Source organism: Anoplopoma fimbria, chromosome 22, assembly GCF_027596085.1.
Source record: "Anoplopoma fimbria isolate UVic2021 breed Golden Eagle Sablefish chromosome 22, Afim_UVic_2022, whole genome shotgun sequence".
NCBI lineage: Eukaryota > Metazoa > Chordata > Actinopteri > Perciformes > Anoplopomatidae > Anoplopoma > Anoplopoma fimbria.
The window spans coordinates 7,384,892-7,401,027 of record NC_072470.1 but is presented as its reverse complement, the minus strand read 5'-3'; the positions used below and the strand labels follow the sequence as shown (position 1 = coordinate 7,401,027).

The 16,136-nt window shown below is 42.5% G+C and overlaps 1 protein-coding gene across 2 annotated transcripts in view; it reads right to left on the bottom strand.

Moving 5' to 3' along the window:
* The window catches only part of dock9b (dedicator of cytokinesis 9b), a 40,054-nt gene extending 39,832 nt beyond the window's left edge, over positions 1-222 (bottom strand). For both annotated transcript variants that reach the window (XM_054623959.1, XM_054623960.1), the window contains exon 1: positions 106-222. In XM_054623959.1, coding sequence (XP_054479934.1) covers positions 106-222 — 117 coding nt within the window. The remainder of the gene's footprint in view (positions 1-105) is intronic.
* Positions 223-16,136: the final 15,914 nt, after the last annotated feature.

Genomic DNA, 16,136 nt, shown 5'->3' with positions numbered 1-16,136 from the left:
GAGAGATAAAAAAAAATCAGATCAGTTCCATTTACAACCAAAAAAAAGATTTTTACAAGAAAAAAATATACTACTATGTGGAAAGATGGCACAGTGCGCACTTACCACTGCCACCTGTGACCCGGCCTCCACCTCTTCCTCAATCTCAGCCAGGCTCTTGTACTGCTGTGGAGACTCTATCACCATCTCCCTTTTGGGGGCTTTGCCAGCCCGGCCCTGCATGGTGGCCAATTCCTGCCTGCTGGTAAACAGGTGTGAGACTCACTGCACACACGGTGCTGCCATGGCACAGAGTTGCCCTGCAGTGTGTGCGCGTGAAGGTAGGGAAAGCTTTTTGCAGACGTCCAGTGAGATTCCCTCTTCTGTTCTCAATGGCAGGAGCCCGGCCTCCCGCTCCCCCTTTCACTCTCTCTCCCCAGCTCTGTCTCTCATCGGAAGGGTAGGGCCCCTCCCACCCTCACAGCTGTGCAGCTGTGAGCGTGTGTTTGTAAGTACAGTGTGCGAGGGGGAGGAGGGGGGAGGGAGAAATGGACCACTCCCCCCTTTAAAAACTTTGAAAGAGGCCCAGAGATCATGTTGTCATGTGCCTGCTCCACCTGCCTTGTGTGTGTGTGAGTGTGTGAGAATATAAAGGAATGGTAGAAGACACGAGGAAGTGAATGGAAAAAAAGTTGTTTGCCATCCTAAATTAAAGGGTAAATACTTTGTGCAAATTCAGAAGACCAATGAAATACATTTCTGGGTAGTAGGCGCAAGAGAAGATAAGTAATACTGACAATCAATAATAATAGGGGCACCCAAAATAGACAGTATACTGTAGATGTCAATGGCCTGTAGCTAAGAGAGCACTTTCTTGATTTATCACAGCACTCCTATAACATTGTACAATGTAGCCTAGAGCCTCCAGTCTCAAGTAGAGATGAGGAGCTACCAGGCAGCAACTTCCAGCCCTAAAAATTGAAGCCAATCCGTAAGTGTCTTAAACTTGCTTTCTCTCTAATGGCAGTCAGGGGGCGACTCCTCCGGTTGTATAGAAGTCTATGAGAAAATGATCCTACTTCTCACTTAATATATTACTTCAGTAAACATTCTAAACATGAGTTTATGGTCTCAATTGCTAGTTTCAAGTCTTCTTCAATACAGCGTGATGTTTATTTCGTAAATGATGGTCTCATTTAGAGTCAAATAGACCATAAAGCAGGGTAGGCTTTGTGGCGTGTCTACCTCTTGATTGGCAGGGTGCCATCAGAGAAGAATGAAGAAATGCTTTGAAACTGTTTCACCATTATATATTTCGTCCACCAGAAAGTAGTATCAACTTTATTTTTCTGTGTGTAGCATATTGTGCCATTGGTTGCTTGCCAGAGAATTCCTTCATGATCTGATGATATGACAGGACGTAAAAGATCAAGGTTCTTCTCTTACATCAGTTTTGATTGTCAGATGGATCACATATTGGAATGAAAAACTGCGCTACTGTTGAAGAGACTAAAAATAACCGTACCAGTACGCAGACACCCGATCTGTGTTGATAAAGTTGTGCTCCTCATTGATATTTTTCTCTGCTTTGAACTGGTGCTACGCGGTATCCGCTGCAGAGAGCACTCACAGCGGGGTCAGTAAAAACACTCTTATCCGGCTCTTGGACTAGACACACACTCACACACACTCTCCCGCTGCTTCAGGAACAGTCAGCGTCCTCTCCTTTTAATCTTCAAGCAAACCGAGGCGCCTCGGCTCAGCTGTTTTCTATCGAAGAGTGTGTTTCCAAACGATGACATTTAAAGTTTTCAATGACAAATTAATGTGGGTAATTTTATGCAAATCCCCGAAAGTTTTTTTTTCTCTCTTCTGCTGAGTTAAACACAATTCCCAAACCACGGTCGATGTTTACAAACCACTGAATCTTTCTGACTTAACAAGCATGATTAATAACTCATCCAATTATCTCCATGGGAAGAGAAGTCGGGGCTCTCTTGAAAGAAAGAGAGGGAGGGGGGTGTCAGAGAGAGGGGATGACACGCGACGGGTCAGGATGACTTCAAAGGCCTCTGCTGCAGTTTCGGTGCCATCACCCCTGACAAAATGTAGCACAAAGGCGGGCAAGGGTGTGTGTGTGTGTGTGTGTGAGGTTCACTTTTTGTACAGCGGGGTTCTCTGATGTGTGAGGCACTGTGCAAGATTTGCATATCTTGTTTTAACTGTACTCTCTTCAAAGGGACTTGCTGAAATGTACCATTCAGAGAAATAACTTGCCCTAAAAAACCCCAAAGAGGCTGTAAAATAAGGTCGTTCAACTTCTCCAAGATAAGGGATTTGAGCTGGAAGAAGCTTTATGAGCCACAGGAATATTCACCACGAGTGGGGCAGCGCTAGTACCGACTAAGACAAGTGTGTGGGATGTGTCAAGGTTTTTGTTTCGTTAGCACTAATTCGGTGGTTGCATAGCATCAAGTTTTGTCTGGTCGAGCGTCTTCTACAGAAAAAGGCAGTATAGTGCAACTCCAGTTTTCAAAATGCAAAACGTCCTCGCACACCCCTGGAACCCCGCCCCCGCTGCTGTAGAGAGCACTGTTGCTTGCACCAACTTGGACACTGCATGTCTTTTGGTCCCCAGTAATGCAATCCCCAAAGGTGAAGTAGATCTGATGAACGGTTCTTGTGATAAGCGAAGGACACACAGACCTTCATATCATAGTCACTTTCGCATCTCTAAACTCGCTGTGGTAGAAATTGGGGGAAAAAAAGGTAGTAAATATTAGAATTTTTTAAGCTGGTTGGAAACTACTTCCTTTTAGTAGCAGTACTAACTGTTATTTTGGGGGTGAAGTATTTAAAGCTATTCTAATGCAGCGCTCTGACTTGACTCTCCTCTGGCCTCGGCCTGTAAAGGACTGCTGACTGGACTGCGGCGGCCTCAGCGACAGCGACACCAGCTCAGCGTGATAATCAGCCTCTTGTCAGAGACCCTGCCTGCCACTGAGGTCATCCTCGCTTCGTTCACCCGCATCCCCGGAGCTCACCCTCACACGACATCACGCTTCCTGAAGCCATCCCTGGCACAGTGCCAGCGATACCGCGAGAATATGTGTCCGAGCGCGTGCATGATGGGAGTGCAAATGAGTCTACGAGCCCATCTGCGTAAGAGCTTGACGTAAAAAACCCCAAAAGGATAGTCAGAGAGAGAGAGAGAGAGAGAGAGAGAGAGAGTGAAGGAAAATGATTTATACACAGCTTGAACTCATTAGCACATGAGAGCCTTCCACACCCTTCCCAAGAGGCACATACACACACACACACACACACATACACACACACACACACACACACACACACACACACACACACACACACACACACACACACACACACATACACACATATATATAGAGCGTCACACAAGTCTGTGGAGAATTGCATAAGGGCAATGACGTAATGATTGGGAGCCGACCATTGCTGCAGGCACCTTTGGGAGAGAAAGTGTGAGGGCGTTGCCTGAAAAGAAGCGAAACTACCCCTTTGGACCGACCCTAATACACACACATGCTAGTAGGCTCCCTACTAGCATGTAGCTGGGACTGTCCGTCACACTAAAAAACAGAATTTCCTTTAATCAAGTAGCAAGGAGCAGCTCTGTCTTGTGGTCAACGTTATATTACTGCTCCTGCAGGTAGTTTAGGGGGAAAACATGTGGGAGAAATTAAATGCGATATGGGAGAGGGGAGTTCCTCTATGATGTCAGAGCTCTCAGAGGTGCAGAGAGGTCGGCTCGAGACTGTACAGCAACGTCAACCAGGAGAGCAGAAAGTCCCTAGGATTAGTCCGTAGGAGGAGAATGTAGATCCAGTCAGGCTCCTGTCTGGCTTACAAAATAATTGATCCATCACCTGCACTTGACCAGAATGCTGGAATTTAGCAGGACTTCCAAAGTTGTATTATGTGCATTCCATTGTACATTAATCATTAGTGGATTAAACATCAATAAGTCAGAAAAATAATCAAATTACTGGTCAGGAAAATAAAATTGAAAGGCTATAGGTGACTGGTGAACTGGACCCTTTGGATTCAACATTTGTTCTCTACTTATACTGACATTTATCTTACTGTAAAGAAGACCAATCCATCTAGACAGAGTTGACCTCTGAGGGATTGGAGAGACGAAGTGCTGTGCTTCAGCATTATAAAAGGGAGGATTTAGCCTCTATTAGCTTGGAAAACTCAAAGTTAGGCTACATCCATAAACAATGGAACAATATAAACAATCTCCGTCCATACGGGCCTTCCAGCACTGTTTTAGAAATGATTTCCGTCCATACTAGCACGCCTAAAGACGAATATCACACGACTATTCACGAACACTGGCCATGCGGGTGCCGCTGTAAACAGGAAGTCCATTGGTTGCTTAGCTACAGAAAATAAAACAGAGTATAAATGTACTTAAGATCTTCCTCTATAATATTCCTCTACATACTCAAACTGAAAATTGTGTAGGAAAAAAGTTTCATTTTTCAAACTTAGCTACAAGTCTGCAGGTCTTGCTCTCTCTCTCACATACCTTAAAATGCACACTTACAAATCAAAGGTTTACTAGATTATGGGTTTGGGTTGCTGTTCTGGACCCTTATCGTGGTTCGGGGTGATTTATTCCTTTGCAACCAAAAGATGTAATTGCTGTTTGTAAGGGAAGGGTTACGGGAGGCCAACGGCAGCCTAATGGTTGCAAAGGAAACACTGCATCCAAAAGAGATAATGGTTTATAGTGAACGTCCTTGACTCAGTGTGCACTAGAAGTTCTACTTTACCCCCATGGCCATCGATTGTCCATTTAATCTCTTTGATTTAGCACTGGCCAGGATGCGGGCTAATGGAGCTAATTTGAGCGGATGTAGCTTAATGTAGCACTGCATAAATCCAAGTGGAAGACAACATGGCTACGGACCTAGATAATACTTTCCTTGCTCAGACCAAGCAAACTCGGGCAAATCCTGAGACTTATCTCATATTTCCTGGCAGCCAAATGTTAAGCTTTTGATCTGCTTCAGTAATTGGGCGATCGTGGCGCACTGAAAGATATACTTGACTTCTACATCCAGTTCCTCGGGGGAGTCTATTAGGAAGATTATTAGCCCCAAAATCTGTTGATCGGTGCAGTAACTTCGTATCCGACGAGTCTCCGCTCTATCTGTAAATTATAAAAAATTTACTTCAAGAAAGATATGCTTTATGTGTTATATGAATCAAAAATAAACTTTTGCTCTAGCTAGTGGAGTCTCTGATCAAATACAGGAAAAAAATGAAAAAGGAATTCTTCTCTATATCTAATTTAGAGGAAGATTCAGTCATATGGACTCAAGGAGATGAATTCTCCTGGTCATAAAATCTACTTACTTGCAGATTAAAAGTAATTCCGAACTGTAATTTTGTGTGGTACATATTCTGGTTAACAGCTGCATAAAAATAAAACATACTGGAGTTTATTTCAATTAAAACCTGATTGCAATGGGGTGGAACATGACTGGAAATGAGCCTCCGCGTGCGCCAGCGAAGAGGTAATATGTCAAAGTGGGGTTTACCAGAGCGGTGGTGGGAATCCAGAGTTGCGATCCCCTCAGGCTCAGTGTCTCATCGTCCTCCTCCAGAGCCCCCGGCTCCAACGCCCCCTTGATGTAGCCGCAGTTCCTCTCGAGGATGGAGCGCAGCCCCTCCAACAGAACCACGCTGGTGGCGCATCCCATGGTGCCACCAGGCGCTTGCCACCACCATGCAGGGGAAATTATCCCACTGTTGGAGCCTAATCTTCCAACTCTTTGCCCAGGTGGATGCTCCCAACCTTGACCTCTTTCCACATGTGGAGAAAGTCCTCTTACAGGTGTATGTCAAAAGTCACTCAGGTATCAGTTTCCAGAGGAGCTGAGGAGGATCCCAGATCATTCCGCTTGGAACACAACCGCTATCCTCCAAAGCGAGTCTCAGCCGTGACTCGCTCCGGTGTTCAGCTCAGCGGGGATGGATGGATGAGCGCGTGGAGGAGAGAAGCTGCTCACTCAGCCGAAGCAGGGCGTTTCTTCCTTCCTTCCTCCCTTCCGCCGGGGGGGACGAGGATGCTCAGACGCTCTCGCTTTGCTCTCTCTCACCGATTCTCTTCCTCGCCGGATCACTTTCCCTCCCTCTCCTCTAACGCTGGCCATCTCTTTCCATCACGCACTCACGCCTGTCACTTTCACTTCTTCTCCCCTCCCAGCGGGCTATTTCTCCCCCCCCCCCCAAACTCCCCTCGCTCTCACAGCTTAGTCACTCTCTGACTCCGCATGCTTTGTCAACAGTAAAAGCAGCGCGTTACCAACAAAGACGCACTCACACACAAGCTGGCTGCTGCAGACTCCTTCTCTCTGCCTCCTTCCCTCCCTTCTTCATTCTCCCACTGACAGTGAAATTACAAGCGATGCAGTCATCCCTTATGATGTCACTTACAAGGGCTCTAAGACATAAAAAGGAATGATTTAACTTCTCTTGACCCACGTTGCCAGGCCCACAGACATAGACTCCTGGTCGGACTGATAAATCAAGCATGGTGCGTCATAGGACGACCAGGACGAACCTGGCAACCCTCTGCAACTCCTCGAGATCCAATTAACATCCTCACATCCTCTCCACAGAGCTAAGGGTGTGAGGAGCTGAAGGATACAGGCTTGTTTATGAAAGGCTAATTTAAAAGCCTGGGGTTTTCTTCAGCTTCTCTCCAGTGGCTGATGTAAATATTTAATCAGCGGGTGACACACTCACCTACTTTTTAAGTGGATGATGCAGCAAAATGGGTAAGAAGGAAAATCCTATTAAAAAGCAAAAGAGAAAACAAGGAAGAAGCAGTATTTGGAATAACAGTAAATGGTTAAAGTGGCTGTAAACGGCAACTTTTTACTACTAATAATAATTTGATACTGCAAAATGTGCAATATAAGTGAATGGAAACTTGGCTACTGATGAGATTCTGTGGTGTAGTGCCCCATCAAAGCGGTTTCCGTCAATGCAGTTTTCTCAGGCTCATTCAAAAAGCCTCAACAGCATCCTTTGAACAATGTCATTATATTATGGGCTGTCCCTCAGGGGATGCATTAATCTAATGAAATCCAAACTGCACCCAATAATGCACCCAATAACCTTTTTTACACAGACATCTGCAAACTGGGGAGACCACAGATTGCACTGGACCACAAAATGATTTCATCAGAATCCAAAGAAGATGTTCATCAGATGTAAAGCAGGGCACAGTGGCAATGATGTAATCCCCCCTCAGTCAGCAAAGCAAATGTAAAATGCTCATTTTCTAATCCACCAAACACTCTAGTCCATCCGTCCTGGATCATAAAGTTACTCCTTTATGGCTTTTGCATCGGCAGTTTTAGACCAATATGTGGACTTTTTATCAGCTTTTCAAAGCGGTGAACCCTCTTTTATTCTGAAAAACTAAATATGAGGGATTAAGGCTGGTTTCCTGGCAACTAGACAAGTTCTTTTAGAGAAAGTAACGAAAAGAATCAATCGTTCCATTACACAGCGTTATATTACAAGCTGCAAAAAACAAATAAATCAAACCTTGTGTAAAGATTCTAAGGGTGACAGACCAAATGAAACCCTAATTTCCCAGTCCAATGCCATGGCTAAAAATGCTGACAGAAATAATAAAGACTCATTCAAGAGTTTTCTGTCCAAGTCTTTGTCTTTACATGTTTGAATGCTTACAGCATGATCATTTCTGTATGGCACCTGGTGGAAACGTGCATCACTGCTGCCTCCTACAGGCTGCTATTACCACTGCAACAACATTGAAGCCTGATGACTCACTGGGAACATGAATCAAAAAGACAGACGATGCTCCTTACCTCATCGTTTCTAATAGATTGTGCAACACTCCCTCCACATACACTTCAATTGAAATAAAAAAAATAACAGGGTAGGGACATGCAGTCATGAGAACATACTGCAATGTGACCCGGAGAGCATGCAAAAGCAGTGACTCAAAAAAGACGGTATGGCAGCCAAGTTTCACTGCAGTGGTTTTAATGGAAAAACTATCTGAGGTTTGTTTTGCAAAAGCTAGGCCTGTGAGACTTCTAATACACTCTTATTTGTGCATGTAGTCAGTCATGTGAATGTAGATAGAGGGAATCCATGTCCAATGTGATTACAAAGCATTAACACAAATTTGTGATCAATGACCATGGAACATGACCAAGATGCTACAGTCATGCTAGCATCTCTTTGAGGGCTGTACTAAGAAACAGCAGAGCTGCAATGCTCGTATGACCATGATTAGCGTTTAGGCATGCTAACATTTGCTAATTTGCATTTATTACTAATATATCAGATGAGGCTGATGGGAATGCCGTTCATTTTTGACGTATTTTGCCTATAAACCAAAGTATTGGAGGAATTAAGAACTGGAGAAATGTGCATCTCATCGCATTATCCATTTGGATATACTTTGTGTTATGGATTTAAGGTTCTAACTGGAGCCACAGTCAGGGGTTACTATTACTTGTGCCGTTTATTTAGTCAGGAAATAATCTGGAGTTGATTGATGATTGCCATAGTTAGAGTACACAAATCTTCTTCATTCAGCCTTTAAATCTCGCCAATTATTGCGCAATAAAGTTAAATAAATAGTAAATATATAATATAATGATTTGCCAAACTTGTACTTTATAATTACTAAACAAATGAAATCAAAGATGATCCATTAACCATCTGAAATACTCCATAATCCAAAAATTAGAAAGAAATGGCTACTTACACTAAAAGTTATTCGAAAGGCCCATGGTATAAACCAACACACACTCAATCCAGGTGAAGGTGTTGGGAGAGAAAAAGAGGTGGAGGTCCTCATCCACTATTTCTAAGGTGAAAGGTACTACCATTAGTATACTGAAACACCACTCAGTGCCTCTTGTGGACGGGAGGGCAATAAACCTGGAGTTTCTAACGATTTGGATAATTTGGCTGTTGTGAAATGGACATGATGCAGACTTGGTAAATGGACTCTTACTTTTATAGCACCTTTTCAGTCTTCCAACCCATCAAGACACCAGGGCAAGACACCAATTACAGGATCTACCATGCAAGGTGCCACCAAGGTGCCCATCAGGATTTATCATTCACATCCATTCATATGGTTCAGCCATCAGGAGCAGGGGATAAAACCGCTGATCTTCTGAATGAGTGACGACCCGCGCTACCTTCAGGGCCACAGTCGTGTCCGCCTATGTCCACCACAGGGAGAGTAGTTTTCTGGTTGTTAAAGGATTGGTTTAAAAAAAGTGGCCCATAACATGTCCCCATTGCACTTCAAGTAGATATAGTGTGAGTTGTTACTATAATTCTCTTCATCTCAGGCAAATGTGCCAATAGTTTCATCAGGGACCTTTGATTCAGGCTAATAATAATGAATGTTACCGTAGAATCTGGGTTACACCCATGTGATTTGGGTATTGAGAGTCTCATGAAAGGCCTGCAGGTAATCTGGCCGACTACGACGATGTGCTCTATTTCTACCTATCACAGCCTAACTTCCACTTGGAGGGATTATCATGCCGCCAAAAGGGCCGTGAATGTTTTACACACTAAAATGAGATGGCTATTTTTACACTGAGAACTGGGTGTGCAATTGTGTCAACTGGGTCAGAGGATTTTTTTTATGGTCACTGTACAATTTTTGCAGAAAAGGCTGGCTGCACTGCTGATTGGAATAGCAACCCGTTGCTGTTGCTAATCGTTTATTAAATGTAGACGCGTAACCATTACAAATAAGTGACACAGGGTTAAAGGGGTAGTACTCCACCAATTTAACACATAAAGTTCGGTTTATTTGTCATGTCAGTTACTAGGGAGTAACTTAAAAATGTTTTCCCTAAACATTTCCCTTCTGGATCACCACAACCCACAATTTATTTTAATGTTTTTCAGCTGTGAGCAGCGATAGTTGTGTTTACTGAAAACTGAACGATTTATTTTTATCTGTATCTTATTAAAGTGGTCATGATTCTAAAATCATATATTACACTGATGTAGTTCCCATCTCTAATATCATCTCTTCTAAGTACTCCAGGAATATGATAATGTATGTTAATATGAAATGTTTGAGTTTCTTAACAGAAAGATCAGTTGGAATTAACATAAAATTGTCTGCTAAAATTGAAATGTAATGTCACTGTCTGCTAAACCTTAGGCACATTCTTACAATAAACAACAAAAGTAACCTCAAAACACTGAAGATGTTGCAATAAGCTGAAATCCCCCTACACACTCTCTTCACTCTTGAATCAACACTTCGGGGCCTTGTTGCAGAAACAAAAACATGCAGCAGCTATCCAATAAAAATGATGTGGCACTCAAACAAGTACAGGCGTTTTGTTTTTTCGTGGGCCTGCAGGCTGTAAAGAATGATCACAGCCTCGATTGCGGTGGAGACTCTGGCAACATGTCAAAACCATGTCATGAAGTAAGAATTTTGCATTACAGTGATGCTGATTCGTGATGTTCTCTGTCCTTTTTAAAGGGGAAATGAATGCTCACAAGACTGTCTACATATATAAACACACACATGCCAGACTGGCCATGAAAGCACAAAAAGACAGCGGGTGTTTGCACCAGTGAAAGGGTGGTAACTACAGAGTATGAGGTAGCCTAAATAAAGAAGACGTGAAAACCACATGGCCAGAAAAGCCCTAGCCTCAGCTGTCAGCGGCAGCAACCTCGTGACGCCACGAACCCAGCAAGCGACCAAACGCTGAGCCGCTTCATCATCGCAGGTCCAGTATCATGACACAGATGTAGGTCAGCAGAGCTAAAGCAAATCTGCAGATTATCTCTGCCAGGTTTTTAAAAAAAAAAATTTTAATGCTCTGATCAGACCAAATCCTCTAAAGAGAGGAGTTCACTCTTAAGCGTAATTTCCACAGTTTGAACTGCTGGTCCGAACCAAGAATCGAATTTAAGGCGGTATTAAAGCTGCAGTTGGCAACTTTTAAAATATAACTTTTTGTCATATTTGCTCAAACTGTCACTATATGCTGATAGTAGTACATGAGACGGATAATCTGTGAAAAATTCAGGCTCCTCTGGCTCCTTTTAGTGCATCTAATGTCATGTGCAAGATTCCACCAAGGCCGGAGGAAAACAACCAATCAGATCCAAGGAGTCTCTAACGCAGCTGTGAAGCTATATAAGCTACATATAATATATATATTCTGTTACCGCATTGACTACTAGGCGCCACTTAATGTTTTCAGAAACACATTTTAGCTGTATAAAGAGTTTTCCTCCGCCTACTTTTGCCTTGACTTTTTTCAACATGGCGACCATTAGGAGCACTAAAAGGAGGCCTCGGAACCAGAATTTTTCAGTTCAAGTACAGTTCAAGCGAATATGACAAAGCTATTTTTTATAAAAGTTACAGCTTTAAGGTATCAGTAGGACATTACAGGGTCAGTGCCCCATATCTAGAGACAGAGAGGACAAAAAGAGAGTGGACAAACAACCAGAAACGAATTTGAGTGTTTGTATAGTTTTCATGTGTGTGTGCATGGAGATATGAGTAAAGATTCATTCAGTGAGGCAGGGAGAGGGCAGAAATAGGTATAAAACCCCCCGAGCAAGCATTTACCGCAGTTGGAAGTGATTATTAAAACAGCAGGGGCCGTCTTTACCGCTCCACTGCTCGGCCTCCGCTTTGTTTACTAAGGTAGCTGAGTGCGCCGGCCACGCCTGCAGTAGCTATGGTGTGTGTATGTGTGTGTGTGAGTGGCGCAAGCATCCAACTTGCCTGATCTGGCCTCGGTCTTGATCAGGCAAATTATGAATACCTGCATATGTGATAAATCATCTAGGTGACTAGATGATTTATCACATATGCAGGTATTCATAATTTATGGCCCCCTCTGTGCTTTGGTGTAACACCGGGTTTACGGAGGAGAAAGAGGGCACGTTTAAAAATAGCCGGGACACTAACCATCATCTCATCCATTATTAAATACAGCCCAGGGATCTGATCTGACATCCATTATGCCACTCCACACACTGTGGACTATAACAGAATTAATAGGGCTACTATGACACCGATTCAAATTAAGACTAAATAATGGATTGGGCCTCACTATACCAGGAAAAGGATCATGTTACTTTAGGGAGTTTTAAAAACAAGTCTTTCAAATACTTCCTCCATTCTTTTGGATAACATTTACTCAACCAGATTAGATCAAAGTCACACAGCAATCCAAGATCAACCTGCTTCTTGCTGGGTGAAATCTGAGCTGTTGAGGACATTCTCTGTTGTCTAGTATACTATATTTATATATATATATATTTATATATATTTGTTTAGCCATACCAGCATGTCAGTCTCCATGTCAAATGGATTGGGGAAAACAGCTGCCCCATAAGTACAAAGTCAAAAATAGAGGTATAGCAGAAGTAAGTTCACACAGAGGCACCATAGCGGGCACATAATGGGACCCAGGTGCATGCCGTGTGGTCCGCCAAAAAAGGTACAACGTCTTTTCTGATAACTATAAGTGCAGATGTTTCGCTAATTCAGCCAGACCTTCATGTACAGCTGCCAAAATTAGTTAAATGGACACTCGTTTCTGGGGAAATAACCCTGATTATGTTATAGTGATGTCATCTGGGTTATATCAGCTCAAATTTGGAGACTACAAATTTACAACAGGTTATGCTTTTAATTGATATTGATAGTGGAGAGAGACAGGAAATGTGGGGAAAGAGAGTAGGGGAATGATGGGCAGTGAACTGTCCGGCTAGCAAGGAATCGAACTCGGGATTGCGTCAATGTGGCATGTGCAGTATTCCTTTGAGGCGGCTATTCTGGACCAGGCTGCAACCTCACGTTCTGAAAAACTCAGCCAATGCGGAAGGGTCTTCAAAATTGCATTCTCTTGTATGGCCAGCAGGGGGTGACTCCCCTGATGTATAGAAGTCTATGAGAAAATTACCCTACTTCTCACTTGATTTATTACCTCAGTAAAAACTGTAAACATGAGTGTATGGTCTCAATCTAGTTTCAAGTCTTCTTCAAAACAGCATATTGTTCATTAATTAAATTATGGGTCTCATTTAGAGTTAAATAGACCATAAAGCTGAGTATGCTTTAGGGCGGGGCTACCTTGGGATTGACACGTCGCTACCAGAGCCTTATACGTTGTCTCTACCACTGCATCACTCGTCCAAATATGGTCACTTCCGTTCACTGATTGCAAAAAAAACTTTTTTTATATATATAAATAGCTAGTTACGTTTAAATCTAAATGCATTCAATTTTGATTCATAATGGCAGCTGTTGGTGAGGAGAAGCAGAATTCATATTTTGGTGATGCACATAAAACATGCAGTATATACAGTGCATGACAAAATGTACACTTCTGCTCCACTTTTCCCTGAGTTTACATTCTCACTGTACTGTGACGGCAATGGTGTACACAGTATGCGATTGTAACATGATGACCCATGCCCAACCCCTCGTTCAAACTCATTAGCATTGACCAGATCTCATGGTCACTGGTCAGCGGCTGGTCCTCTGAGCTTCCCCCCTCACAGGCACTTGACTCTAACGTAGCCTCAGCAACATTTGGACATCATAGCAGACAGCCAAGTGTCATAGTACCAAATTTATACTCCACTTCCAGTGCGCTGGCGCTGTTCTGAAATGACTTTACTGGTGCACTAGGAACCAGATACACAAATGATTGGCAATTTAACTTAGTCAGACAGTTAAGGTGGGGTTTTTATATAACTGGGACTAAACTGCCTGTTCTCTTTTGGTGACTTTATTACGAGATCAGTTGGCGCACTGGGACCACGGAGAGAGACAGCAGCCACAATTGACAGCAAAAAGCCATTAGTTGCAGTGGAAAAAAATGGCATATTGATCAGCGTTAGTTTAACAGACACTGGGTTAGTCGGGGTAAGTCCCCTAAGATGAGGACACTATAGAGGGTTTTACTGTAGAGGCAGATGTCATGTCTACACAATAATATCACCACCTTTATTATAATAGACAAATATTTTTCTGAGTGCATACTGTCATACAGTTCAATTTTCTTACCTTTGTCATGACTTAGCTGTTCCTCTCTAAGATATCTGGTTGCAAGGTGCACCTGGGGGGGTCATGTGACAAGATGAACTAAAGAAATGTGCAAGTGTGTGTGTGTGTGTGTGTGTGTGTGTGTGTGTGTGTGTGTGTGTGTGTGTGTGTGTGTGTGTGTGTGTGTGTGTATCTAGCTGGAGGTGTATATTTCAGTCACCTGGCAACCCCTTTGAGAAAGTTGTAACAATAGACACTCAATTGACAGCATTACTGTAGAAGTGTCATCATTTTCGGATAAATAATATATACAGTACCAGTCAAAAGTTTGGACACACCTTCTCATTCAATGTTTTTTCTTTATTTTTATGTTTTTCTACATTGTAGATTAATATTGAAGACATCCAAACTATGAAGGAACACATATGGAATTATGTGGTAAACAAACAAATGCTCAACAAACCAGAATATGTTTTATATTTTAGATTCTTCAAAGTAGTTGAATGAGAAGGTGTGCCCAAACATTTGACTGGTGCTGTATGTGATGCAACTTATATAACTAAAGATTACAGTGATAAATGTCCTCCATGTTTATAGCAAGCAAGCAAGCTTCCCACAGTCCTCCCATGTGTCCAAGTGTCCACTCTTACCATCAACACAGACGTCCTGACAGCCTCGGACACACTCTGCCTCAGCTCCGCGGCGGTGCCCGGCTTGTTGAGCCCCCGGGTGAACTTCCTCGCCTCGGGTGGAGGAGCAGCAGCAGCAGCAGCAGCAGAAGAAGCCATGGTGCGCAAGTCTGCAACCTTTTCATCTGCAAGGCCAGGTTTGCTTGTGTGAATGCAACACACTGTGGCTCTGTGTTATCCTGCCATTCAGGCTGCCCTTGAAGGTGACATAAATGCTGCCATATGTGTGGATGAAGCAGAGGGGATGACTGTCCTCCTCAACAGCCGACATCCGAAGCTTGCTGCGCTCTCTGCCCCGTCAGCCAAGGTCCCTGGCACGCCCCCTTTCTCTGTGTAATAACACAACATCTAATGGGACAGCACTTTATTCCTAATTTGTATATATATAGGAGCCAAATAGCTGTAGTCCCCTATATAACATAACTGCATTATAGCTATAATAGTTTCTGTCTGTGCATATAATATTTCAGTTATTGTGGATTTTTTTTACTGTTTTTTATTGCTTATTTATAATAGTTGTTTTTTTATTTCATTTTATTTTTATCTTGTCTTTCTTTTACTATGTCTCTTGTTTTGCACTATAGCCTATGCTGCTGTAATCCTGCAAATTATTATCTTATCTTATTTACACAGTGAAGGGACACCCAAATATAGGAAATATCAAACCCCTCAGAGAGTTAGATAGCAATTTCCCTAATTGTTGAACCAATAAGATAAGATAAGATAAGATAAGATAATAATTTATTAGTCCCGCAGCGGGGACATTTACAGGATTACAGCAGCAGAGAGGATAGTGCAAACAAGAGACATAGTAAATTATTAAAAAAACAAGATCAAAATAAGTATTATAAATAAGCAAATGAGCAATAAAAAACAGTAAATAATTCACAGTAACTGAAATATTATATATACAGACAGAAACTATTATAACTATTGCATTGCACAGTGTATTAGTGTATTGGTGTATTAGTGACATGTGGTCTACTGGGAGCAATACAAGGCACATTTGCTGCACTTATTACTACTTTTGAGGTTATATAAGTATATATAAACACGGGCTAACGTTGCCACCTGCTGGAATAATTATTGTTTTGACTGTACTGTCTGCTGCTGCCAGGCTTTAAACTCTTGTATAAAGTTATTTGACCACACAGAGGCAGTAAAGTAACACTAATAGTTGAAAAACTCATGCTGCGTTTATAAGCAATCGGAAATTATACCTTCAAGGAGGTGAACAATTGAAATGAAGGAGGGGGGGGAGGAAATATAACAACAACAACAACAACACCACTACTACTTAACATAGCAATAGCAATAAAGTAATAATAATTATAACAGTGTGTATTTATTAAAGG